General features: G+C 43.4%; 1 protein-coding gene across 2 annotated transcripts in view; it reads left to right on the top strand.

Annotated features, from left to right (window-relative positions):
• Positions 1–492: 492 nt before the first annotated feature.
• Positions 493–26,676, top strand: part of tgfbr2b (transforming growth factor beta receptor 2b) — a 33,894-nt gene continuing 7,710 nt past the window's right edge. The window contains exons 1-7 of one of the 2 annotated variants that reach the window (XM_071920982.2): positions 493–693; positions 7,998–8,145; positions 8,296–8,489; positions 21,959–22,254; positions 22,382–22,630; positions 23,041–23,154; positions 23,640–23,777. In XM_071920982.2, the coding sequence (XP_071777083.2) occupies positions 609–693; positions 7,998–8,145; positions 8,296–8,489; positions 21,959–22,254; positions 22,382–22,630; positions 23,041–23,154; positions 23,640–23,777 (1,224 nt within the window). In that variant the 5' untranslated portion in view covers positions 493–608. Of the gene's footprint in view, positions 694–7,997; positions 8,146–8,295; positions 8,490–21,955; positions 22,255–22,381; positions 22,631–23,040; positions 23,155–23,639; positions 23,778–26,676 lie in introns of both variants that reach the window. The other variant, XM_071920981.2, reaches the window with a different exon arrangement.

The following is a 26,676-nucleotide window of genomic DNA, read 5'->3' as shown; positions in this document are numbered from 1 at the left end:
GAATATGATTAGGCATGTTTCCAAATGTACAATATTGAATGTTGTATATATAGATTATGAAATATATGTCCAAAGAATATAATCTATGTATATCTGGTACAAATAGGCATTTTTGCATATTTTGTATGTTTTGAAACAAATCACTTAACATATTCTGAAGTAGGCTATAGTACAGTATGTGAAATGTATATTTCTGTAATTTGGGACTCTAACTCAACTCTATACTTGCAAGCAAGCAACATTTCACGAGCCTGAGTTTATGTAAATCTCTACAGAGTTGTTTACTGTTCCGATTTCAAATGTTTGGATTGGTAATTACACACACACACACACAGAGAGAGAGAGAGAGAGAGAGAGAGAGAGAGAGAGAGAGAGAGAGAGAGAGAGAGAGCCCTGCCTCCCGCCTCCCCTCGTATGATTTCCTGTTAGAGTGTGTGTGGTGTGTATGGCCACGGGACGGTTCGGCAGTGACTCTCCAGCTGCGGAGCGGAGCGCACGGCGGAAGGCTGACACACCGAACCCGTTCCTCCACCGGACTTTCTCCGTTTACCTTTAGCCGTTATTGGCTTCATCTGAATGAAAATCGGCGGACAGAGTTGCGCAGAAACATGGAGCGCCAGCGGTTTTCTTTATTCTTACGGGGAGCTCTATCTGTCCTGTTAGTCAGCGTGCTGTTGGAGTCCGGGACTGTAGGTGAGTTTACGCATATCCCGATCTTTCACATTGACTGTTCACTGACAGGTCACTAGGTCATCTCATGCCAGTCTATTGCTCAGTATATTTAAACCAAACCTGTAGCCGGTAGATGTGGTCGGAACTTTTCTGACTCAACGCATTACGCACGGCTCTCCACAGGCGCAACAGGTGACTCATAGCGGGCTGATACACAGCCCAGCTATGCCCGCTGCTGCTGCTCACTGTTTCTGTGTAGGCAGCACACTGCCTTGTTTTGCAGCTGCAGTAACGCTGATACCAAGAGTTTTTTCTTACATTGTACAACAGCAGTCTACAGTAGGGATATAGCCACATCTCAAATCTGTCGAATCTGAGAAATCCATGGCTCTAAATGAAATCAATTTTTGCCAATTTGGCCAGTTTAGCTAATAATGCTCATCTATAGCCCAGTCACATTCACTGCAAAAATAGATCCATTTTAACAAGTCATTTAAGTCATTTAATTATCATTTAATTATCATTTATTATTATTATTTAAAACAAGTGAACATTTTATATTGATAGGGTTAGTCAATACAATATTAAACAACTTATTAAGATGTATATAGGTTTTTCTAAGTATATGATCCTTGTTGTGGATTGCAGATGTGGATTCCCCTGCCACCTGAATCTCTGCTTCTGTTGCTGCATTTCTCAAAATATAGCTTAAAATCCAAAATGCATCACAGCAGGTCTGCTTCTGTTTGGTTCCTGCTTGACAACAGTAGTAATCTGCTCTCATAAGTCTGGGTCTCCACAGACAAAACTATTTCTCCTTCGGCTCCTGGGCTGAAAGAGATCAAGATCCTTGTCTCCTATAGTAAAAGGTTTGCATGATGGTAGCATGTGCTCTGTAATCCCAGGTGTTAAGAGTGGCAATTTAACAGACTTGGCCTCTTTCCATGTGTCATACCGTCACACCTCCCACCTTTAATACACCGCAGAAACTTCCCCACACTCTGACAGGTGCATATCATTTTAGTGCAGACTCAAGATTCATTGCTTTTGTGGTCATACAGTAGCAGCCGGTGCATCAGATTTAGTGACTTGTGCTTACAGTGCAAAGCGCATATCTACTGATGCACACAGGTTGATATGGGCCAATAGTTTTTCAGTAGACCTATAAAATATTCTGTTATGACAACGGTTGAAAACATAATTCAGCCTTAGTTGCTTAACACTTTGATATTCCTCTTTGACTCTTCTTCACTCCCCTCTTCTCTGCCCCTCTTCTTCTCTTCCCTCTTCCCCTCTTCTTCTCTGCTTCCTTCCTCTCTGCCCTCTTCTTCTCTTCCGCTCTGCCCTCTTCCTCTCTTCTTCCCTGCCCTCTCCCTCTCTTCTTCCCTGCCCTCTTCCTCTCTTCTTCCCTGCCCTCTTCCTCTCCTCTTCTCTGCCCTCTCCCTCTCTTCTTCTCTGCTCCCTTCCTCTCTGCCCTCTTCGACTCTTCTCCTCTGCCCTCCTCCCCTCCTCTCTGGCTGTTTTTTCCTGCCCTCCTCCCACGGTTGGGGCCTATTTTGAACCTGGAAATCCCACATACCAATGGGACTGTGTGGTCCTGCTGCATTGTACTGTATGTAGTGTCACAAATAGACACGCACACACACACACATACACACACACAAAAGCAGACTCATACAAACATCCACCCACATACACATGCCCCCATGTTCCCCACCAATACACATGAACGCAAATGCGTGCCTGCACACACACACACACACACACACACACACACACACACACTCACTCACACACACGCCCCATGTTATTCCAATCTAAGCCCTGACTCCTCCAGAGTGCCTGGGCTGGAGGAAGTTGCTCACCACTCTCCCAGTACCAGAGCAGCTTGACATTCTGGTTATCTAAACACACGGGCCGGACTCTGTTGTTTTTATCTGGGGGGCTTTTTGTTTTCGTTCAATTGATGTCGATAGCCATCTGCCCGGCGGGCTGTCAGGGGAAGGTTCCTTCTTCCTTCCTTTCCAGCGAACCTTTCTCATGTCAGGGAAGCTCGCCTGCATGTGCCTTCCCCTCTCCTTATGCTTAGTCAACGTTTTGTCCGACAGAAGCTGCTCCAGTAGAACGAAAAAGTAGACTGGTATAAGAGTGTAGCTCCACCTGTGAGCTTGTAAATCCAACTGTCTCTTTAGGGCAAGGGGGAATTCTCTGTGGTTGACTGATTGACTTTCCCTGTGTGGATCAGTTAAGTTACATCTAATCTAATCTAGATGTTTGATTTCCAGCATGGAGACAGAAGTTTGACATGTCTTACTGGTTGCTCAGTAAAGGTTTGTAATCTTGATGAGTAAACTAGAGAAGGGCTGGTTCGTCACCAGAGAGCACTCAAGCCAGTGTGTGAAATAGCTTGTGTGTGTGTGTGTGTGTGTGTGTGTGTGTGTGTCTGTACCCTGGCCAGTCCTGCAGAGCCCTAGCGTCCTACTCTGTTTACACTGACCTCACTGGGCCTCAGTGTGTTTAGTGTTGAGCGGAAGGGAAGGGAGAGGAAGAGAAGAGACGAGACGAGAAGAGAAGGGAAGAGAAGAGAAGAGAAGAGGGGTCATTCATCCCCGACCCCGACTGAAGTGTCTGGGTTTGATTTTGACCATATTAGTCGACTTCTCCTCGTGGCCGGGCCAAAGCTATCACCTCTCAGCTCGCTTCACTGAACCCCTTGGTCCGAGAGCGGGAGGGAGGAGGAGGTGGCAGAGGGAGAGAGGGAACCTGAGAAAGAGAGAGAGAGAGAGAGAGAGAGAGAGAGAGAGAGAAAGGGGGAAAAAAAGTGGGGTGGAAGATAGAGAAGGGAGGAATGAGAGGATTACGGCCAAGTCGGAGAGAGAGAGGAGGATTAAGAGGGAGTTGGAGGAGGGAGGATAACTTTCAGGAGCGGAGGGAGAGAGCCGCGCCTCCCGCTGGGACAGTTATGTAGCTCCGCACAGCCTCTTGCCGCTTGTCCCTCCTCATTTCGGTGACGGGACGAGACTGAATAGCACAAAAAGGGCTCGTTCTTCTTTCCATGCGGATATTTTCAGTTTTCTTCCGTACGTGCTGCATGGCCCCAGAAAAGCGTCATCTATTCCTCAGGCTTAGATTTGCAGTAACTTTAGCTTCACCCTGGGAGCGAGCCTCATTAAACCTTACTAGCGCTCCTGCCATGTGGAGACGCGCAAGGAACAGGCGCGCAAAACCCATTTTGAAACCTGACCTGCTGTTTAAGCAATGCTGACCCACAGTGTGCTTTTGCGTCTCTGCCTGGTGTGCAGATTCTGTCGCTTTTTCCAATCAAAAGCACACTTCTGAGCAGTTCTGAGCAGTTTTTCCTGTGTGCGGGTGATAAATGGCAGTCAGGTTTCCTGTCTGTCCTCCCTTCCACCATGAGCTCACATCCTCAGTCATTTGGAAAACGATGGAAAAGGGAAGAGAAACAGAGGAAATAGAGGGGGATATTTCAGCTGATTGGGACGAGGTGTTCTGCATTCACGTGGCACTCGGTGGTGGTTTTATAAGAGTTTCAGTACCTAGATGTGTGGTTCTGTTCAGGCTGCAGAAGAAGAAGTGGCTTTATTTTCATGTAGAGGCTTGTCATGTAGCTAGAAGTCGGTCTTCACTCTCACTGAGTGTATTGCACTGGTGCTAACATGTCGAACGCTGTCGCTGTCATTCATCAAGCTTATTTAGTGGCACCACTGCCAGACAGAAACAGGTTACAGTAGCATGGATTCCTATCTGGAGTCACAGGAGCACAAAGAAACATAAACTTTCAATTATAGTCCCTTCAGGAGCCATTGAGTGCACATTAATGACAGCGCAGCACACACACACACACACCCACACACTCGCACCCACACTTTCCTTCTTCTCCACTTTCCTGTGACGCACTGAGGTCACTTGTGTTTTCACGCTGACATTCCTACGCATGGAGCTGCAGCGAGGAAAGCGGTTCTGGATGAACAGAAGTCGTAGTAAAAAGAGAGAGAAAGCGTTTCAGCAGCTGGAACAATGACCCACATACCACCGCAGGCCGTCATGCACAGTTACCCTTTACCTATCTGCACCGGCGCGATCTGGTAGCTTCAAAGGAAGGGTTTTGACACTGCGCCCTCCAACTTTGAAGCTCAGTAGCGCTGTTATTTTCTATCATAAATCCAGAAGCGCAAGTGAAGGCGACAGTGAAGTTTGGTCTTTTGTATCATAGAGGGTGTATCATAAAGACCAAAAACTATAATCAAAAGCTGACAGTTTCTAAGATCTTTTCATCTCTTAATGTGAAATCAGTATTACATTACAATACAATAAAGATGAATCAACACCAGAAAAGACCAACTTTAGCTCACTATCTGAAAAACACACAACTGACTGCACATACTGTAATTCAACCCCTATTACTCACTCGAATTCATTCAGTCTCTATGGCACTTCACTGCACTAAATCGGCAGGTTTTATTTGTCTCTGAGGTTGTGTGTGGGTGTTACTACTCTGCTATTTCACGCTGTCTGTCCTGCCCCGCAGCACAGTCTGTGTGAGAGAATGTGTCTTGAAAGTAAATTAGCTGTGCTTCCTGTTAAATGAATAACCCAGCTTATGGGGACTGTGATCAGGTATCACACACACACACGCACACTGTAACAGGGCAGCTGAGGTCTTAAAAGAGAGCCGGTGGAGTTTGACAACATGAAGGAGCGCAAAGAGAATTCATGCGTGCCGAAGCTAAAACCCTAACCTCCGGACAGATCTCAGAGTTTGGAGCTTTGAAAAGCGGGCCGTGTCGATTGATTTCACGATAGTGCCGGCTGCGCTCCATACTGTTGTTTTGTCTACGCGTTGGTTTTCAGACCTGTGAGGGGTGTTGTTGTTGTTGTTGTTGGGGAGAGAGTCTCTGTCCATGCTGTGGTGAATTGGCACTATCATATCTGACAACCTCTACACTCAATCTATAAAGGAGACTCTGAGCCGAAAGATGTGTGTGGTGTGTGTGTGTGTGTGTGTGTGTGTGTGTGTGTGTGTGTGTGTGTGTGTGTGTGTGTGTACCGGCCTCTTTCTGGCCCAGACATTTATCTGACTCTGACACATTGGCCTCAAACCATTTGTCTTTAATGGTAATGACTAAGGTAGTCAGGTAGTCAGGACTCAGCACAATTCAGCTATATATAGTACAGCTCACTTTGGATTCAGCAATTAATAATTAGAGAATATTGTCATATCTGCAATATTCAAACATTTCATTTCACTTAAAATGCCACCTGTTGTAGGAAATAGAGTCCCGTCACATTGAGCTCCACCAAAAACCGGCCCTGCAACCTATCCAAGCAAAAATTTACATATATGTAAACGGTAGCTATAACTGTAGCTGGTATAGGAATTCAGCGTCTTGCTCAAGGACACTTCAGCAGGGCGGCTGCTTGGCGATATGGAGGCTTGACCTCGGCTCTTCCGGCTGAAGGAAGGTCTCTCTAACCCTGAAGACACCCTGTCCTGCAGGCTCATTAAAACGCACCAGCGCTCCTGTAACATGCAGAAACCAGCCCTCCCGCCCATCCTAAGTTCCATCAAGCAGTTTAGAAAAAGGCTGATATAGGTGGTTCAGCAGAGTTCACTTCAGTGTCTTGCGCAGCCTCTCCCAGTCCAGCAGAGCCAGGCTTTGAGTGAGTGAGGCAGGTCTGAACAGGTCACAGAGCAGAGAGAGATCAGAGAGGCGCAGGAGGCTAGAGCCAGGCTAAAGGAGAATGACAAGGATCAGATTGTACTGATTACGCAGCCAACCCAGGCAGCACGCAACCTACCGCACTGCAAAACCAACCAGCTCTCAGACCTGAACCCACTGTACCCACTCTTACTTACATGCATGCTGCAACACTTCCTGCCCCTATTTAAATCGATAACTGAACTTAACATGTAGGAGAAATGAAGATGGAAAGGGATGGAAAGTCACATTTCTAAAGCAGAATAATAAATAGTGATTTTAGGTTTACAGCTGCAACCTATTCCACTCAAATTGTCTTTGTGGTTCTGCTAAACATAGGAAAACAACTTACAGTTAGTAAGCAATAAAGATAATACAAGATCATCTGGAGTCATTCCCACTTACAGTATATGTTTATTGAATATCATTTAACCTTTATAGCCTAGTTAATCATGTCACAATTGTTGATGACATTTCTAATGCATGCTAATAAAGGCTAATTATACATACAGTATATCATGTTTTGTTTTCAATTACATGTATTGGTTTGACTTCACATTTAGTTGAGTTGTCCATTCATCTTTACTACTTCCAGAAAAAACTAAAGCAGTCATAACGCCAAATAGGTTTAGGCCACGTTTCACATCATTTGATGTATGAATGAATGAAAAAAAAAGAAGGAATTTGATATATCTGTCCCTTCTGGAAATGCCTTTTGCATAGTCATTCAGCAGACATTTAGAAGATTTCATGAGGTTTTGTGTTGTATTTCAAGTGGTTTGATCCGGGAATATGCTATAACTTGGCACAGGCAGCCCATTGATTCACTTGTGGTTGTCTGTGTTGATGGGTTTGTGTGGTTCTGACTTATTTTTGCATAGCTAGATGGCTTCCTTAGGCCCCATCCAGTGTGTTTGAGGTGGTCGATCTGGGTATACAGTGCAGCTCGGCGTAGGTGTTGACCCGGTTGTGGTTGTCTGTGTTGACAGTTGTTTATGGTCCTGACCCGGTTGAATTCAGGTAGTGGATGCTTTCATGTGGCTTCACCCTCATTTATGTTGTATGTGTGAGAATGTAGTTCAGAGTATGCTGACATGCAGCAATGTGTCCACATGTCCTATCTAAATGTGGAAAAAAACAGCAGGCTTTCTCACAGATGTGTTGAATGAGTTAAACACAAAGCTGCCAAATCAGTGAGCTTTTCAAGTCTGACAAAATGTTGCAAAAAATACAACGCAAATTATGTAGGTGCATTTCCATCAGCTGGGTTCAAGCAAAAACGCAGTATAGAGAACATACTACGTTGAAAAAATATCCACGAGAAATATGGAAAGACTCTTTATGCTATGTCTTAATTCAATCAACAGATGCGTTTCCATCGCTATTTATTCCATAATTTCTTTATCAGCAAAAACATTTCTGTCTCAAGCCAGTGTAAAAAATGTTTTTTGGAATATGAAGGAACTGTTACTGAAATTTGCTGTTTCCATGCAGCGTTTCTAATTTGATACATCATCATTCGCATAAAAATACTTGCATGAAAACCCATCTTATGACAGGAGTGAGTGACCTGTTCCTCTGTGTGTGTGTGTGTTCTCCTCCCAGCCGGCATGCTGCCCCAGTCCATCATGAACCAGCTGTGTAAGTTCTGTGACACGGAGCTTTCCTCCTGTAACGGCACCGGGACCTGCCTGTCCAACTGCTCCATCACATCCATCTGTATGGAGAACAAGGAGGTCTGTGTCGCTGTCTGGTACGTATACCTGCGAGCCTGGGAGCCAAAACTGTTTGGGTGTGAATGTATGTTAGCGTGTATGTGCTATCAACTAGATTGCTGTGAAGCTTTTACGCTGTGTCTTCATCACTACATCTCTCTGCTTTGTCTCTCTCTCTCTCTCTCCAGGAGGAAGAGAGAGAACAGCACATTCACAGTGGAGACAATTTGCCACGACCCCTCCAAGCCGCTGTATGGCGTTCTGCTGGACGACTACAACAGCTCCACCTGTGTGATGAGGGAGAAAAACACGACGCACGGGATGGCTCACTTCTGCTCCTGCACCGAGGAGGAGTGTAACGACAAGCTGTCCTTCCACCCCAGTGAGTACCACTGAGAAACTAACACCCTCTAATGGGGACAACACTATGTTTGGGAATTCATTCAGCTGCTTTAAGTGTGTTTGATGCAACAGACTGTATGGCGGTCATTTTGAACACTCGAGGTGGGAAACTCTAGCCAGAAGATTGGTATATAAAACTAGCGCTACTTCAACACATAAGTGAGCACGTCAGATAGACCTAACAGCAGTGTTGGGGAGTAGTGAACTACATGTAATTAAACTAGTAGTTTAACTACATTTTGCAGTAGCTTGCTGGTAGTTCAACTACATTCATATTTGCATAGTGATTCAAGTAGTTAAATTACTTTTTTGCCATTTTTTGTGTAGTTAACTACTGAAACTACAAACTACAAACAATTTTAGGCCATTGGCACATTATGCTGGGTGGTGCAAAAATGTGCCATAGTATTGATAATTCTTACTTGGTTACTTTCTACTGTAATTATTGTGTACATTACTTTTTACTTATTGTGAGAATCTATGTTTAGAATTTATACTGCGGGAGCGAATGGGGAGTAAGCATTCCATTGTACTTGTTACACATGGCAATAAATGATTATTGCTATTTATTAACAAATGTTCAGAGAAGTTGTTGCATGCTATTTTAGAAGTTACCTGGCTAACTGAGTAATCCTGCTTGCTGCAACACCCCCACCTGGACTCTAGTTTCTGGAAGGCAGGTGTCTGTCTGATGGACATTGTATACAAAACCAAAGCTGACATTCCTTGCACTTTGCGGGCACTTTTTGCAATAAACTCAATTGAGTGGCATTTTTTGCAATAAACTCAATTGAGTGGCATTTTTTGCTGGCATGTGACTTTTTTGTATTATATTTTGTTATAACTTCGTATCACATTGTCAATTTGATCATTTTTTTTACAAAGTAGTTTGAACTACTTTTTCTAAGTAGCTTTAGTTAACCAAACTAGATTTCTCCCTAGGGTAGCTTTGCTGTAGTTCAACTACTTCCAGTGTGAAGTAATTGGTAGCTTGCAAAGCTATGCTTTCAAAGTAGCTTCCCCAACACTGCCTAACAGTTATCAAATTAGCTAGCAATCTCAGAAACAACAACCACGAAGACTGCTTGAATTTAGCAGGGAAGTTAGTTAGCTAGCTTACTAGTTAGCAAGCTCCTAGCTAGCTACCTAGGCTAGACTCTGGTACGATAATGGGTCAAATATATTAAAACGTTAACCTATATACCTCCAGATTCTTGAGGTCCATTTGTTTCTAATGTGTTTTTTTAATCTGTGAAATGATAGTGATAATGTTAGTATGATGTATCTTGGTTCACAACAGTAGGAGTAGCTGGGCTAGACTTGCTCTTCAAGGTACACTCAAAAAAAACAACTCATTAGTTCAACGTATTTTTATTATGTGGCAAATTTCCACGTAAAATAATTAGGTTAATCCAACTGTATCTTACCATGTTCATTACATGTAATTAAAATGTTTAGGTCAAACATATTTAAACTACATTGACCCAATGTGATTTGTACCAAAGTCAAACATATCTATATTACATTGACCCAATGTGTTTTCCCCCCAAATTAAACATATATTACGTTGAGCCAATGTGATTTGGGCCCAAGTCAAACATATCTATATTATGTTGATCTGATATGAATTGTTTCCTGGATGCATTTCTTTCAGGTTTTTACATGACCTAAACAAAAAACTATCATGTTCATAAAATGACAACTCAAATGGCATTTTAAGGTGTTTATTGCAAATCTTTTAAGCGCAACTGACAAATTTCAACAACCAGGATAAAGAGACAGAGAAACGGAGAGAAATATAGAGAAAGAGAGCGAGAGAGATAGAAAAAGAGGGAGAGACAGAGACTAAGAGTCCAAATCTGCTCCTGTTAAAAGGTACTTTTAAAAGAACATGATGTAATGTAGAGTTCTATAAAAATGATGCAGAATTCTTTAGAAGCATGCTTGTGATAGGAAAATAGCAAAGCATGTAACCCCTAATTGCTCCAGTTAAGCTCCCTAAGAGTACAACAACTACATGAATACCAAACGTGAATTCTAAAAGTGATAGCCTGACATTTTGATTTTCTCCTTCACCTTTAGGCACTTGTTCCATCAAGCTTAAAAAATAAAATTAAAAAAATGCATGATTCTGCCCATCAGTTAAACTTTTTTTTTTTTTTCACACTTCACATCACAACAGCCTGTCAGGTGTTGTAATATTTCAATGACAAATGCTTTAATGCTAGCCATTCTGAGAGTAACTGAAGGATAAATGCAGAAACATTTCCTCCCATAATTACATTTCCCTGACAAAGAAAACAATAGCAACAGTAACAAATCAGAAGTTGACAAAGGTTAACAACAGCTAAAACACCCAAACAAGGGTAACAAGGTAAACTGCCTGCACATGAACACGTGTGAGTGCATTTCAGGTAGACAAAAGTTCTGATGTCTACCGACACGTCTTTATTGTACGTTTTTGGACTCTGTCCGACCGTTTCTGTCCATCCAAGTTGAAAAAAAGTTTTTGAAACACCTCAAGTGTATTGCAGACCGGTTGGGTAGCTCAGATCCAGAGCATAAATCAAACCAAGAAGCCTGGTACAGGCGCAGGCAACACTCGGAAGGCCGCTGAGCACCGTCACTCCCTAAATGACTACTCCCACATCTTCAGGATCCCCAGGACCGTCTGCTCCTTCTCTCTCTCCACCAGGTCACAGTCCTTTAAGACATAGAACACAGCACAAAATCACTGAAGTTGAGCACATATTTGTATCATAAGCCATTATATACAATATCTCATGACGCAACTTGGCAGGACCCATGTTTCACCAAGTTCCTCCCCAATTTCAAATTTGAGTGCGTCTTCCAGACAAATCTATAGCAAACACCTCTTATTCAGTAAATTAATACTGTCTGTCTTGCAGACATTTTGACCTAGCATGTCTTGGAGACGTGCATAAGCAGTCACTAAGTCCAGCTGTTGTAGGCTTCACTTGTCTAACAGACAACAACTAAGCAAGTGATTTGTCTGCTGCTGGAGGCTTAGTTGTTGTCTCTTAGACATGTAAAGGCTACAACAGCTGGACTTAGCCATTGCCTTAGTGCGGTCTCAAACAAAGACGATATTAAAAAAGTAAACAAAACTTCTTCTATAGTCGCCGCCATCTTTAACAGCTGAACCGTGTAAACAAATGTAGTATGTGTCCTGCATTGCTTAGCAACGAAAGCAGTAGTGATTTGTGTGTGAAAGGGTACAAAACCATTTATGCATTTCCGAGACGAAACATGCCTCATCTAAGACAGCCAAGATGTTATGGATTTTTCTTCCAACTCCTCCTCTAGCGCTGCGGAAGATCTTCATCAGCGCATCGGACTGCTGGTCCAGTTTCCCAAAGAACGTTGACTGCAGTGGAACCGTAGTAATCCGCATGAACTCAGCATTTATCTGCAAAGACATAACTAGCTACCATCAGAACAATGAACAAGGCGGTGCACAGTAGGTGGAAAACTCACTGAACATTGAACCAGGTGTCTACAGAAGCAAACTGAACCATAAGTCTACTTCTAACAGCCGTTAAGATATTTGTACTATCTGTATTAATATAGGGTCAAATAAAGCTTAAACGATCAAAATGTGACACCACATAGTAGCCTATGCGTCACTTGACAGAGCGGGACCCATGGTGGTTCTATTTCTCACTCCTTGATGATAACTGCAATACAACCTGAACAGTTTGATTTAGGAACTGTGTTAGGCCTATATCAAAACCACCTCCAAAATAATATCAACTGTTACAGACACATACAGTGCCCAAAAAAGCCTTAGCCACAACGACCAATCTTTAATTTAAAAAAATAAAAAACATTACAAATACATCTAAAGGCTTTTGTACTCACTGTGTAGATGCCTCAGTGCACCTCACTGGATGTTAACGTTAGCTTGTGATCTGGAGGAGGAAAAGGCAGACAGCTCAAACTTTCAAACTCAAATACATTCAAAATGATGCTACAAAGCATAAAGTATTGACTAGACCCACATATGTCTTTAAAAGTACATTAAATGAAGTATTTTGTTCATTCACAATCGTTCTGTCACTGCAGTGCAGTAGCCCCCTTCAGTTACTTGCAGCTAACGTTAACTTACATAAACCCGACACTTGACTAGCTAGCTGCCGAACGGGCTAGGCTGGCTAAAGCTAACATTTGCTCAAGTTAGCTAACGTTAGCTAGCTTCAGTGTCTGCCATGTGGAAAATAACTACAGACCGAGAAAATCCCACCTGTCCCACCAGATCATTGGCATTTTCAGAGAATCGTTTTTAAACTAACTTACAAGTATTTAAACTAAAAACAACCCAATTACTGCTACAGTAACGTTAGCTGATCAACTCAGTAATTGGAATCGGTTTTGCCAGCAAGTGTAGGCCTACCAAAGCGATCTAGCAGCAAAAATAATGCAATGAGGCCATTTGCAAGTTTTATCAAACTACTTTATGACATGTAATTAAACATTGAAATCCTCACCGAAACGTAGCTGGCGATGTCCTGTTTGGCGCCTGTAATCTTTCAAACAGCCCTCTCTCCCGCCCAGGTTTCTGACATGCGCAGTAGGTGGTCTCCGGTGGCCAACTAAAATCTTTCTCATTAATCTTGACTCTCATTACATGTCCAACCTGTTAAATTTACATTTATCTAATAAGTTATACGTATGAATAGAAACATGTTATATTTAAATAAAGCCAACATGATTGTTTTATGCCTAACCAATTAATGCCCATAAGCAGTTTTTTGAGTGTAGTTTCCTAGCCGACTGTTCAATATGGCCGCCGTGTGAATAAGGTCAATTGGAAGAGAAGGAAGCAGCCAAATCATGCAAATGGCACCAACTTTAAACCAAGCAAGGCTATTTAAGCTTAGCAATTTAGATAGAGAGCAGGTATTACAGGTATTGTGCAGGGGTAGAAGTTAGGAATTTCAGGGACTATCATGGCACCACCTTTATACTTTCCCTATTCATAAAAGTAGTGAGAGCAGCTTTCCACTTGCCCAATCTGAAAATTATTGTCGCTGCTGGGTGAAAACCTTTTGTCTCCAAAATGTCAATTTTTCAGTGACTAAGAAAAACAGGGTTGTAGAAATTTTTCATCCTATAGAGAAACATGTGACCCTTCAATTGAAGTTAAAACGTTAAAGAGTTTTCACTCGACGGCGCCGATATACTTGTTAGTCCCTGATTGCATATCTGGCCATCCAGCTATAAAATCAACATGTTATCTGTTCACTCAGCTGTGCAGTGCATCAGAAACATGCTGCCATTTACATAGCAGAGTAATGCAGCTGTACTCCTTCCTCATACCTACCTCAACTACTAACTGTAAATGAGCAACCAAATACATCAAATGCCTGTGTCCATTGTCTCTGTCTCTCCCTTGCCTGTCATGGTGTCCAGTTCTCTATCTCTGCTACTCTCTCTCATTCCTCCTTGTTGTCATCTTCTTCTCACCCCGCCCCCTCCTCCTCCTCCTGTGTTTCTCTCCGCCTCTTTCTCCAACCACAGACAAGGAAAGTTAATGTGTTTCTTGGCATGGAAAGCTGCTTGCTTGCTTGTCAGAGATTGTGGGTGGGTTTTTTGGGGGGCTTTTTGAGGTTATCATGGTTGCTACTGTCTAGTGGGCTGATTGAGTGAGCGTGCTTTGTCATCATAAACAGGAAGTGGAAAGAGGTGTTTGCATCAGGCGTAAATATCAGTTAGGGGAATCCTCAGAATGGTCACACATTAATGGGTGCTGTGTCGCACACAGACGCACTGTTGGGTGCCAGTAAGGTTCACTGTTGTGTCTCACAGTGCTGAGAAAAAACATTAGGTCTCTCTCTCCCGCTCTATGTGTGTGTGTGTGTGTGTAGACCAGCTCAGACATGTGGTTTCCTGTCTGTGTTTAACTCAAATCAGAAACATCTCCAGCACATGGTGAACAGGCCCAACAGGCACACAACACCTCTATGGTGGATGACAGTGAAGTATACTCAGCGGGCTGTTGGTTTAAACTGAACTCTCCTCTGCTCTGCTGTACTGTGGGCGTCGGCTGGGTGGCCTGGTGGTTAAAGAGACCGTCCTTCAACTGGCTGACCTGTGTTCAAGCCCTGTGTTGGAAAACATCCGCCCTGCTGAACAGTCCTTCAGCAAGACACTGAGATCCAGTTTCACTAACATCACATTTTGAGGGCAATTTGCACCTTAGTTGCTTGAGTTAAGAGCACAGGCTTTTCCTTTTTCATGAAGGAATTTCCATAAATCAAGTTGTGGTGCAAACAAGCCATCTAAAATAGCACTGTACAAGCAAATAGCTCCTTCATTATCAATTGCATGAGCAAATGAATAAATAAAGCGCTCTTTATAATTGGTGTGTTGCTGGCCTTACTTGATGGCGACGATGCCTGCGTCTTGCAGCAATGATAGCAGCCATTCTGAATGGGCAAATGTTCTTCTTTACGCCACCTTTCAAAGGATCTACAATAATTTAGGGGAGTTGGTGTTGCAAAGTGTCAGTGAATTGGGCGCAATCTCGATTTGCCTGGCCTTGCCTGCAAATAACTATTATGTGGGCAACATTAGAGATTTATATATAATTTACATATGCATGACCATGGCAGGCGCAGAGGCTTTACTTTTTCCACCAACGCTATTAGGCATCACTTTCCATTCATTGTGCACAGTTAGTAAATAGCATGGCATTCTGATTTGGACATTTTGCTGATATAGTGTGCGCACTTCCCTGCGCACACCTTTAGTGAATCTGAGCCTGAACCCCTACCAGCTGCAGGAGAGCTGTTCTGAGTTACTCTAGTCTAGGTTTATCATTCTCTATCTTTGTCTACTATCTCTCTCTCTCTCTATCTCACACACACACACACACACACATGCACACACACACACACACACACACACACACACACACACAGCCCCAGAGGATAAGGGTTGTGGTCCCTTCCTCCCATTGAGGATACATGTTGCAGGAAGTCCATGTTTGTTTATTGGACCAGTGCCATGGCTTATTCCTCTACAAATGCCTTGCATTGTTCTTCCCCAGCATTGCATTCTTATGACGCGCCTGTAATAGTGTTGGCCCATGTGGTTTATTGCTTGAGAGTCACACTTAAAGATTTTGTGTGTGTGTGTTTGAGCGTATTCCTGCATGTGCCTATCAGTGTGTCAGTATGACGTAATGAACATTTTGATAGCACTACTTAAAACACAAACAGGGCTAGATGATTTTGATGGGGTGGCTATCAGAAACAGATGTCAGTAAATCAGCAGGGAAACGCTTGCTGTGTTGTTGTCACTGTCTCAGTGGTGAGATAACAAATAGAAGATCAGAGCCGCTGTTTATGAAAGCTGCTTAAAGTAGGATGCAAGGCCGTGTCCAGTTTACAGATAAGTTTTATAAGCTTTCTGGAGTTTCTGCTGCTGTTACGCCATCCTGCAGTACTAATGCCACATACAATATGGCAGTACAACTATAGGGACCCTAGATCACTGCTGTTTATGCTTATTAGTAGGGATGGGACGATATAACGAAATTCTATATGTTGCAATACAAAAATTTGACAATACCTATCGTGGGGCAGAAAAATAAATCGCAGTATTAGCTCCATTTTATTCTGCTGTAGTAATCACAAATGAGACGGCTTGACCATCACAGTTTTATAAGCTCTCCATCAAAATTACATCATTTGCACATTTTTACATTCTAGCAAGTCAGTACCATTGCTGTTATTTATGACATCATATCATGGTTGTATCAAATGATGAACCCCATATCGCGCATCGAATCATATCGCGATCCCATCCCTACTTATTAGGTTATTTTTACAGACATGTGCATAATTGAAAATGACTGGAAGGATGGTAAAGAGCGCGAACAACATAGGTGCCGTATCCCACTTGGTCACCAGTGTTCTTACTTCAGGAATACAGCGTCTGAGCTGTGATAATTAGCAAGCGTTGAGTTCGAATCAGCGATCCGGCTTCCTATACTTTCACCATCATTGCGACAAGAGCATAAAACCTGATCGGAGATTAGCGCTCCTGCTCTGAAACACCGGCCCGGATCTCTGCGACGCACCAGTTGTTTCTAATAAAGATCCTGTAAAGACGATCTGGAGCGGACTCACACAGCCTGACAGGCGGTGTCAGTTGCACACATGTGTTTTGGAGCTTGTGAACTTGACAGTTTCAGTATGAAGGGAGGTACTGACAGTAAATAGTGACTTGTCATTGTTTTAGTTCTTAATTTGCCGCTTTGCTGGTGTGAAAGTTAGTCTTACGCTCCTGGAGGCACGCTATTCCCAACCGTGTCAGGAACAAGATCGACGTAGAGCTAATTCATTTCTCACATGGATTCTTTGACTCCGTACTGTCAGTATTTTTGTGCAGATGTCGCCTGATCCCCTCCCAGCTATCTCAGGGGGGATTTTGGCATCCATGACTATGAATGAAATCTTCCTCATGATCTGAATTGGGGGGGGTTTTTTCTGCCAGGGGGCTTTTTTGATGATAACAGAGGAACGAAAAGAAGAGGAAGACAATCAGACAAGAAACAAAATTATGGAAAAATCTATTCTCTGTGCATTTTTGGTGTAGCCTGCAAAGAGGAAGAGGGGAGTAAGATAGATGGAGCAGTGGAGGAAAAAGTTGCTCTGTGTGCATATTCCAAGATCTGTTTTTTTATTATTATTTTTACAGTTCCTCCTCTCACTGTGGAATCTTGGCTTGCCGTCAGCCAGCCCATCAGTCATTCAGTCACACAGCGGACTGCTTTATAGAGAAATGACTCACAGGCAGGCCAACTCTGAGATGCATAAAGAAGGTTGGAAAGAGAGAAAGAAAAGAAGAGACAGAGAGAGGCGAAGAGAGAGAGAGAGATTCATGGCCAAGACAGACCAATGATGAGAAGGAATGAGGAAGCAAAGGGAGATGGAGAGATAGAAGCAGGGAGATGGAGTGATTGAAGGGCTGTGATGGAAAGGAGAGAGGGAGTAAAAGAGCGGCGGAGAGACGGAGCGAGAGAGATATGAGCTGTGTTTATGAAGCAGTCTGGGCTGTGAACGGAGTGCTGTTACCATAACAAGTAAATAGTGAGTGTGATATTCGCTTATAGTCGGTGTTACCAGCCTCCCTGTGGCTGGATTCCTCCACGCCCCACCATAACATGATACCAGCCTGGATAAAGGCGAGTTATTTATACACATTTAGGAGGGTAAAAACTGGTAAACAACTTTATTGAGGTATAAACTTCGTCAATTGGAGGGTAAATAAACTGACTGAAGTGCAACAAGTGCAACTGCAGTTAGATGATCTAGCTCAGCGGTTCTCAACGTGGGGTCCGGGGTCCACCAAGGGTCCTTGAGTGGGTTCCAGGGGGTCCCCAGCAAACTGATGAATTGTTAAACTTCAGCATTATTTCATTTACAAGAAGTGAACACAATTAAAGAATGTAGAAGAATGATTATTTTGATCATAGTTTCTCTGTTATCTCTCTACCTACAAAATTCTTCATTGAATTCTGGACAAAATCATATCTAATAATAAAAATATTCTCAGATTTGGGTTCGAGAGACAAAATCTCATCAAATGGGGGTCCGTGGCCCTAATGTGAACTAAATTAGGGGTCCTTGATATGAAAAAGGTTGAGAATCACTGATCTAGCTGATAACTTTGAGCGGTGCTTCTATTTACTGTGTGAATCCTAATAAAGGCTTTCTGTTTTATCTATTTTATGATAGTTGATGGGAAATCAAAACACTGCAGCAGCGTCTTATCAGCAAATGGCTACTATTTCCTAGACATCATCATAAAACCATCACCCTCCAGACATGACGTCATCCTTCACCTGTTAGCCGTTATCGTCTCCATATCAGTGTTACAGTTGGTTGACCCCAGGTGTGTAGCAGACATGGACAATAGAGCGGTTCAATATATTTTGAACGTTTGCAGAAGACGTGAGGAGAATTTATAACTCTATATACTATATAATGTCCCACATTTTCTATATGAAAAACCAAATATCTGAATCAATACCACAAGATCAAGTGCAGATTAGATGGATAATGCACAGTTTCCCATGACAAATAAACGAAAATATGACATCACAGAATACCCACTATCCTTTTCATGGAAATGTTTGATCAAGCCAATGTTGGATGCATTAATATTAATAGTAAAAGCCTCAAAAGAAGCCTTACTGCTGGCTCAGCAGACAAACTTGCATAGAGCTGGCCTGCTGGAAGTGTGATTCAACCTCCTCAGTGTTTATAATGGCTTCCTTCTATCCACCCATCACCTGTTTTTCACATGAAATCATGTCTGGCTCCCTCATTTTCCTCGGAAAATAGTTCCTCTTTAATATCCCGCGCTCAACTCTGTTATTCACAAAACACTGTTAGAATCCAGGTAATTAGCGATCGGTTAGAGCATTAAGAGCATGAGTCAGAGATTTGGTGGTGGCAAGCTTCTAAATCCCAGCACACACACACACACTGACTGATGACGTGTTTAATTGCAGGCCGAAGGCGAAGATCCCTCTGTTATTCTGAATGATGTGTCAAACCTCATTGAGCGCTGCATGAGAACACTCTGGCATCCTGATTGGAAAAGGCAACATGAGTCCTATTACCAGTTTGTCTTGGCACCGTCTGATTGGCACTGTTACCACTCTCTCCCGGTTTTCTACCTCATACACACACACATACAATGCATCAAGGATAAAAAACGTAAAAACTCAAAAACCTTGAAACAATCTTAAAACTCACACACAAATACAGGCACATGGAATTTGAGAAGAGACGTTTAACTCTCTGGCAGTCTTATATTCAGTCTCATCGCCAAACTTTAAAACTGTCTCAAATCGGTGCTTGTGTTTGTGTTCAGTATTTTTGATTCATTGCATCCGCGGCTTACCCCAAAGTGGTTTAATGATAGTTTTACTGCTTGACAATCAATCACGCACACACACACAGCCACAGCCACACAACCACAAAATGAAGATATTATTCATCCCACTATGAAATAAATTTCCCTTGCGTGATCACACAACGCCCCAATACTCGACTTATTAAAGGGCAAGCGTCTCTTTAAAGAGAGATTTTAAAGCACGAACCAGCCTTACTTTACGGTTAATGGTATAATCATATGACAGGTTTCGCTTTAAGCAAAGCAGTTAAAAGTAGCTACAACTATCACAACACAGTATAATGAAGGTTAGGGCAAGTATTGGCTTGACAAAGACATTGTCTAATGTTTTTTTACAGCGATTCAGTCTGCATCGTCAAAACATGTTTCATTGCTGCTTTATGGTGCCAGCTGCAAATCAAATCTGCACCCATGTTACTGCATCAATACCAGTCTTTTTTTTACGCCACAAATGTAGGTGTTATAGAGGGCTCACTTTTACATGTTTACTGTTCTGTTGCTGCATTCCTGCCCCGCTCTCAACGGGACACACTTGAAAAATCCTGCAGTCCTAATGCCTGAAAGATGCAGGCGAGGTGAGACTGGTTCAATGGTCAGCACTGTGAGTCCGAGCTCCTCCTCGGCCCCAGGTCTCTGTGTGCCAGTGTGGCAGCTTTGCCCCGGAGGGTTATGTTCTCCTGAGGGACTGACTGGTGGTGCGAGCGAGACAGTCTTTGAGAAGGTGCCCAGCCAGACCAGACCAGACCAGACCGGGCCGGGCCGGGCCAAGCCGAGGCAGACAGGCTCTCTACTGTTTTCTCCCCGCCTCAGGTTTGGCTGCCGCTCTGCCCCGGCTGGCGGCAGAGTTAGAGGCGGTAGTTAATGCTATAGCTCATGTGGTTGTAAAGGCTGCTTACGCTGTTGGCAGTGCCCACTGCAGGAGTATTGACTGTACAGTGAGTTCCCTACCGAGATCAGACTCTTAAAGATACGGATCCACATTTTTCTTGTGTTGTTTTTTTTTTAACTCATTGTTTACGATGGAAAGGACATGATTTAGAGTGCTTCATTAAATGGTGAACTGCATGCTGTTTTCATTCATAGCACAGGCTTAAAAAATGAGTTCCCTATGGAAGTACTGCAGCACTCCTCTGCAAACAAATGCCAGTATTGGACTGTTACCGACGGTTTGTACAGCGGGGGTAGACTGCAGAGTGTACTGCTGCATGCAACACCCAAACCACGCAAATTAGGCTGTGTGTCCTCCGGAGACCTCACTGTACAGCTCTGCCATCTCTTCCTGTTATTTTCAGTGGAAAGGGTGGGCTATTGCTTGTTTCTGACATCGCTGAGAGTCAAGATAAAAATACATGCACTTTTAGCAAATGAGCGCTGTGCTTAAAACAGGTTTCCAGTAGCCGTGTAGTAACAGCAGTGACCACAACGGCAGCTCCCACATGCATCTATTTAGCGCTGCTTGCCAAAAAAGACAGAGATGGCCGGTAGACACCCGGGACAAAGTCACTTCAGAAAAAGCATTTGGAGTCATGACTCATGTTTGTAACTTTGGGCAGTATCCACCACAATGGGAACAAGGTACATTAAAAACCTATTCATAGCTTCTGTTGATGTTCACTATTATTACGCTGACCTTTATGATTCAAAGTTCAAAGCCACCCATAATGTCACCAAGATCCCACAAGTAGCTCAGCATTTAGATGGGGGAACTTTATAACCTTCCACTACCAAAATAAAAGGATTTTGGCTTGCTAGCTTAGAATACAATACTATATAAAGTGCAGTGAATGAGATTTTCTCAGCTTTCTGTGGACAGCAATGCAAATAGAAGCCTGGGATTTAATGCCAGTGTGGTGCTGGTTATTAGCATGAAGAAGCATTTTTCTGTCTAGCTCCCTCTATTTCTCAGAGACCAGGTGCATACTTAACGAAATTCCTCTCTTCATGCTCTATTTCCAGTGGCTTTTATTCTAATACCTAGTCTACTCTTACATGACCTTAGTGTAGGGTTGTGCACAGTGATGTAGTGCTAAATAAAAATGGGGGTAAACTAAGACCTCTTGTCATCATCATAAGGAAAACAACCACCTACATAAATGATTGTATTTTCAGAAAAGCTTAATAGTTGGGTTGTTTGATTGATATTACCTGGAAAAAAACATGATTTATAGAAATGTATACAAACTCTTCATATATCTCACACCGGGATCATTCTAAAAATGTAAGCTTCAAAAGGTAGGTAAACTCTGCCGTAAATAAAAAGGTGGACAAACTGGATTTAGGTGGGTTTACCCTCCACTACGTCCCTGCTTGTGCATGTATGTTGTTCAGGTCTATTCTAAATCATTTTGTAATCCACCCTCAGTCCAGCATCATTGTCCTGTCCTGTCCTCTCCACTCGTCTCCTCTCCACTGTTGGATCTGGTGTTACATACCCTCATACTCCGTTACCGCTCTAATCTCCTATCTTCCTCTGCTCTCCTCTCGTTTCCCCAGTAGTGGATCCGACTAAGGAGGACCCGGTGGTCTCTGTGATCCTGGTGAGCCTGCTGCCTCTGCTGGTGCTGGCGGTCGTGGTGGCGGCCATGTTCTACTGGTACCGCGTCTACCGCCGCCGCATGCTCAACCAAGAGTGGGAGAGCAGCAGCAAGAAGCGCAAGGCCAAGGCCGGCGGGCTGGACTGCAGCGACGCCTGCGCCATCATGATGGACGACGACGGCTCCGACAGCAGCTCGACGCACGCCAACAACCTGAACCACAACACCGAGCCGCTGCCCATAGAGCTGGATCTTCAGGTAGTGCACCTACTCATCATGGTCTCATTTCTTTGCAGTAATTATACGAAGGTTAACAATTAATTTGACAATATATTGATGTCTAAAAATGATACACACAGCACCTTTAACCTCTGACCTTGTCCAGGTGGGAAAGGGTCGCTTCGCCCAGGTGTACAAGGCCAAGCTGAAGCAGAGCACGTCAGATCAGTTTGAAACGGTGGCGGTGAAGATCTTCCCGTATGAGGAGTACGCTTCCTGGAAGAACGAGAAGGACATCTTCTCCGACACGGACCTCAGACATGAGAACATCCTCCACTTCCTCACAGCCGAGGAGAGGAAAGTGGAGAAACAGTACTGGCTCATCACTGCCTTCCACTCCAGAGGGAATCTACAGGTGAGACTCTAATGTAGAATAGAATAGAATAGAATAGAATGGAGAGGTGGGAAATGAGTGTGGCTCATCAGAAGTAAGAAGTAGAAGTAGAAGGAAGATTTTATTATGTGATTTTAAACATATCTAGGACACTGTAAATAGTTTCAGTTTTATAACACTGCACAATACAACTCATCAATTCACCCAAGCATGAGTGGGACAGTTTTATTGCATCTTATGACAGCTGGAGAATGCTGCATTTCTTTCCCAGTACTTCAGCTGCAGTTCGATCGTGTTGCACCATGTTTCCCACGTCAAGAGAAAAATATCTCTTTTTTAAAAATCATCAAATTTGACCTTTTTGAAATCCTCCAGCCGTTATTTCTCCATTTTTACGATGCTGACAATCCTCCCACCCTTCTGACCTCCAGGAGCACCTGACACGCCATGTGCTCAGCTGGGAGGACCTGCGGGTGCTGGGCAGCTCTCTGGCCCGGGGCGTCGCCCACCTCCACAGCGACCACCTCTCCTGTGGACGCCCTAAGGTACAACTGGGACAATGGCGTCATTTAATTTATCTATGTATCTATCTAGCAATGTGCGGTTTATGTATGTGTGTGTGTGTGTGTGTATGTGTGTGTGTGTGTGTTTGTGTGTGTGAGTGTGTGTCTGTCTATCGAACTGTCTATCTATTGGTCTATTATTTATCTATCTATCATACCAGAGCTCTAAACCATAAACTGTAATTCAAAGCAAGTTATTGTAAGATTAATACTAATGCTACTACTACTAATAATAATAATGGATACCATGGTGAAAATAAATTACTGAAATGTATTAATACCTTTATTTTTACCTCCTAACTTATATGCACCTGCAATATTTTTATGTTATGTTTATGTTTTATTTTGACACCCTCACTACAAGAATTAGCCATTTTGATGCTTTTATTTTTAAATCAACACTTAGCACACACTTATCAGCGCTTCATTTGACACTAATGCTTTTATTTTGACATCGTTCTCTTAAGGTGCCCATAGTCCACCGGGATCTGAAGAGCTCCAACATCCTGGTGAAGAGCGACCTGACCTGCTGCCTGTGTGACTTCGGCCTGGGCCTCCGCCTGGACAACTCCCTGTCTGTCGACGACCTCGCCAACAGCGGACAGGTCAGATGACGAGCCGCTGCTTTTTTTACTAATAGCTTTCCTTTTTTATTTACAGGTTTAATAGGTTTCTTTCTTTTTTTTATTAAACCTTTATTTATCCAGGGAAGTCGACTGAGCATACTTGCTCTTCTTCAGCAATACCCTGCTTCACATTCATACAGGAACACCCATTAACACCCGGGAGCTGCCCAGTACAAGGCAGTCTGCTACTGTCGGCCATTGAGCGGCTCCACTAGATCAGCTGGGGGTTAAATGCCACCAAGGCACCTCGACAGTAGTTGTTAAGGGAGAGGAGAGACTTATTCCTCCACTTTCCCTTCCCACAATGTTCCAGCCTGTCTGGAGATTCAAACCGCATAAAGGACTCTCTATTATAATAGACTCCATACTTATGTCAGATGCAGCAGGGCGACCTAGGGGTTAGAGTGGCGACCCATAACCAGAGGGTCAAAGTGTCCTTGAGCAAGACACTGCTCACTCATTATAACTAGCTTGATCTGGGATAAGAGTGTCAGCTAAATGCCTAAAATGTAATCCATCTGAGGCAACTTGTCTGTGGAAAACGTGGCCAAAAATTGACAAGAAGGCTAACTTCTATTATAATTGAATTTTTAAAATACTCCACTACAAAGGTGTAGAGACCTTCATATGCCAATATAACAGGCATATAGGATTTATACTGTATGTATAAAGGACTATCCTGGGACTATCCTCCTTGTCGAAATCTTGTGGTTACAAGCTAGAATACTGTGCTGTCAGCCATTTAATATTTTGCTACAAGCAGTGGGTTTTGGAGCTCAGGGAAAGCCTATTATCTGTAATTCGATGTTATGGTAGCTTGCTCAGTTTGCCATCTAAGCCCCGCATGTTATGCCATTATAAGGCTTTGGTTTGGATTTTGGCGAGATATGAGCTGTCTGTGTTTGTTTTGCCTTCCCCCATGTAATGCTCTCTGTTGTGCGTGTGTTGCTGTGTTTTGATGGGATACACCTAGTTTGCTGTCACAAGAAACCTGACAGAGAGAGACAGACAGGGCAGAAAAAGGATGAAGGGAGAGGTGAAGGGTTTGTTGTGACTTGCCAAACCCCTTTAGGCAGCGCTCAGTATTTCTCTCTCTGTCTCTCACTCTCTTTCTCTGTCTGTCAGTGTGACCTTTGTCTGTCTTGTTTATGATTTATGATTCACTGGCTGAAAATGCACCAGCGACAGGTGATAGGGTGTTGACTAATTTGCTAACACAGACTCTTGCGACTCCCCCCCCACCCCTCCAATGCACAAACCCCCCACCCTACACGCATGCAGTGGCGGCGCGTGGGGGGGGCAGACAGGGCAATTGCCCAGGGCGCCACGCCACTAGGGGCGCCAAATTTGCCCACACTTGTCTTAATTTGATTGTAACTAGGGTGACACTGGGTGACACAGCATAAATACATTTGTCGCGATCTACAAATAAAGAAAAAACTGAAATTAACGTACTATGCTTTTGGAACATTGTACTCCTTGTTTTACTGAGACTGAGTTACAGCAACAGGTTGAGTTCTACTCCCAGTCTATCTCCCGAGCTGCTCCCGACGAGTAGCTTTAAGTCTCTTTCAGTAAAGTAATACCGTAATAAATATTGCACTACGTGAGTTGATTTAAGTGACATGAGACACAACTGGGGAGGATTTACTAAATTGTTTTGAATGTAGCGTAATGAATTAAGCAATCAAGGGCGATGTGTGTGTGCATCGGGTAGGCCTATGTTGTGCTTCGGGTGAAGGTAAGATACCTTGCAGGTTATTTTCATGACTTTTTGCTGGGCTGTGCTTTTTACATAGGGGGGGTGTGCTTTTTACCCCCCCCCCCCCCCCCCCCCCCCACACACACACACACACACACACACACACACACGTGAAATAGTTGATAAAACGTGAGCACATGTGGATGGGCAGCATTTATAGTTTTGCCCAGCAAAACTATAAAACTATTTGGCGCCGGCACTGCACGCATGCACACACACACACACACACACATACACAAAAATGCACACCTACAGTACATGCATACACAGTAAAAACATCCTCATGCACATCATAACCTGCTCTCCTTCAGTCCATCGCCAGCTGGTAACAAAATGTACACTGGGGTTACGCACTGTTGGCTTCTGTTCCGTATGCAGCGTAGTTTTAGCCATTAAAATGTTCAAAATATCATTCAAACCCTTGCATGTCATGTTGTGTTCCATTCACAATTGGATGTCGGAAATTCCCAGCCGGTAGGTTGTAATTAAAACCTCAGTGCGCTCCAGTGGTCCAGTTCGGAAAAACCCAGGAAGAAACACGGACACCCGCAAGACTTTCTTTGCCCAGTATAAAAAACTGCTCCCCACGCAATGATATTTAGCAACGTCACCTAGCTAGTTAGCATGGAACGGTAGAAACTTTAAGTGCCACTTTACACTGGTGTTTTGATGGATTTAAGGTCATGCAATGCTGGAAATCTAACTTCTGTGCATTTTGAGGATTCTAAACATGGTTAAAGCAGTGCAGTGTAGCGTTTACAGCTGTGTGCCACCATGTTGACGTGATGTCAGAAACCTCACCCAAGTTTCCTACTTTGAATTCTGACTCGAAGGGTCGTTCCATCACAGTTTTCCTGGTAGGAAGTCGGAATGTTTCTGGAACGCAGCCTCAGAGGCCGGCATGCAAATTAATAACGAGTCATGCAACAACAGTTCTGCTGCACTGTGCCAGGCCATCTGCTGTTCAGCTTAACTGGTTTCCACTGCAGTGCAGAACTCCCCTCGCTGCATCAGCCCTGCGTTAGAAAGGATTTTGCAGGGAATTCCTCTTGGGAGTGCAGGAACAACGCAGCAGTGCAGCAGCATGTAAAAAGTTATCACAGTATATTCCGTGCA

Source organism: Centroberyx gerrardi, chromosome 12 (assembly GCF_048128805.1).
Source record: "Centroberyx gerrardi isolate f3 chromosome 12, fCenGer3.hap1.cur.20231027, whole genome shotgun sequence".
Taxonomy (NCBI): domain Eukaryota; kingdom Metazoa; phylum Chordata; class Actinopteri; order Beryciformes; family Berycidae; genus Centroberyx; species Centroberyx gerrardi.
The sequence above is the reverse complement of the archived record's forward strand: the minus strand, read 5'-3'. Positions and strand labels throughout refer to the sequence as shown.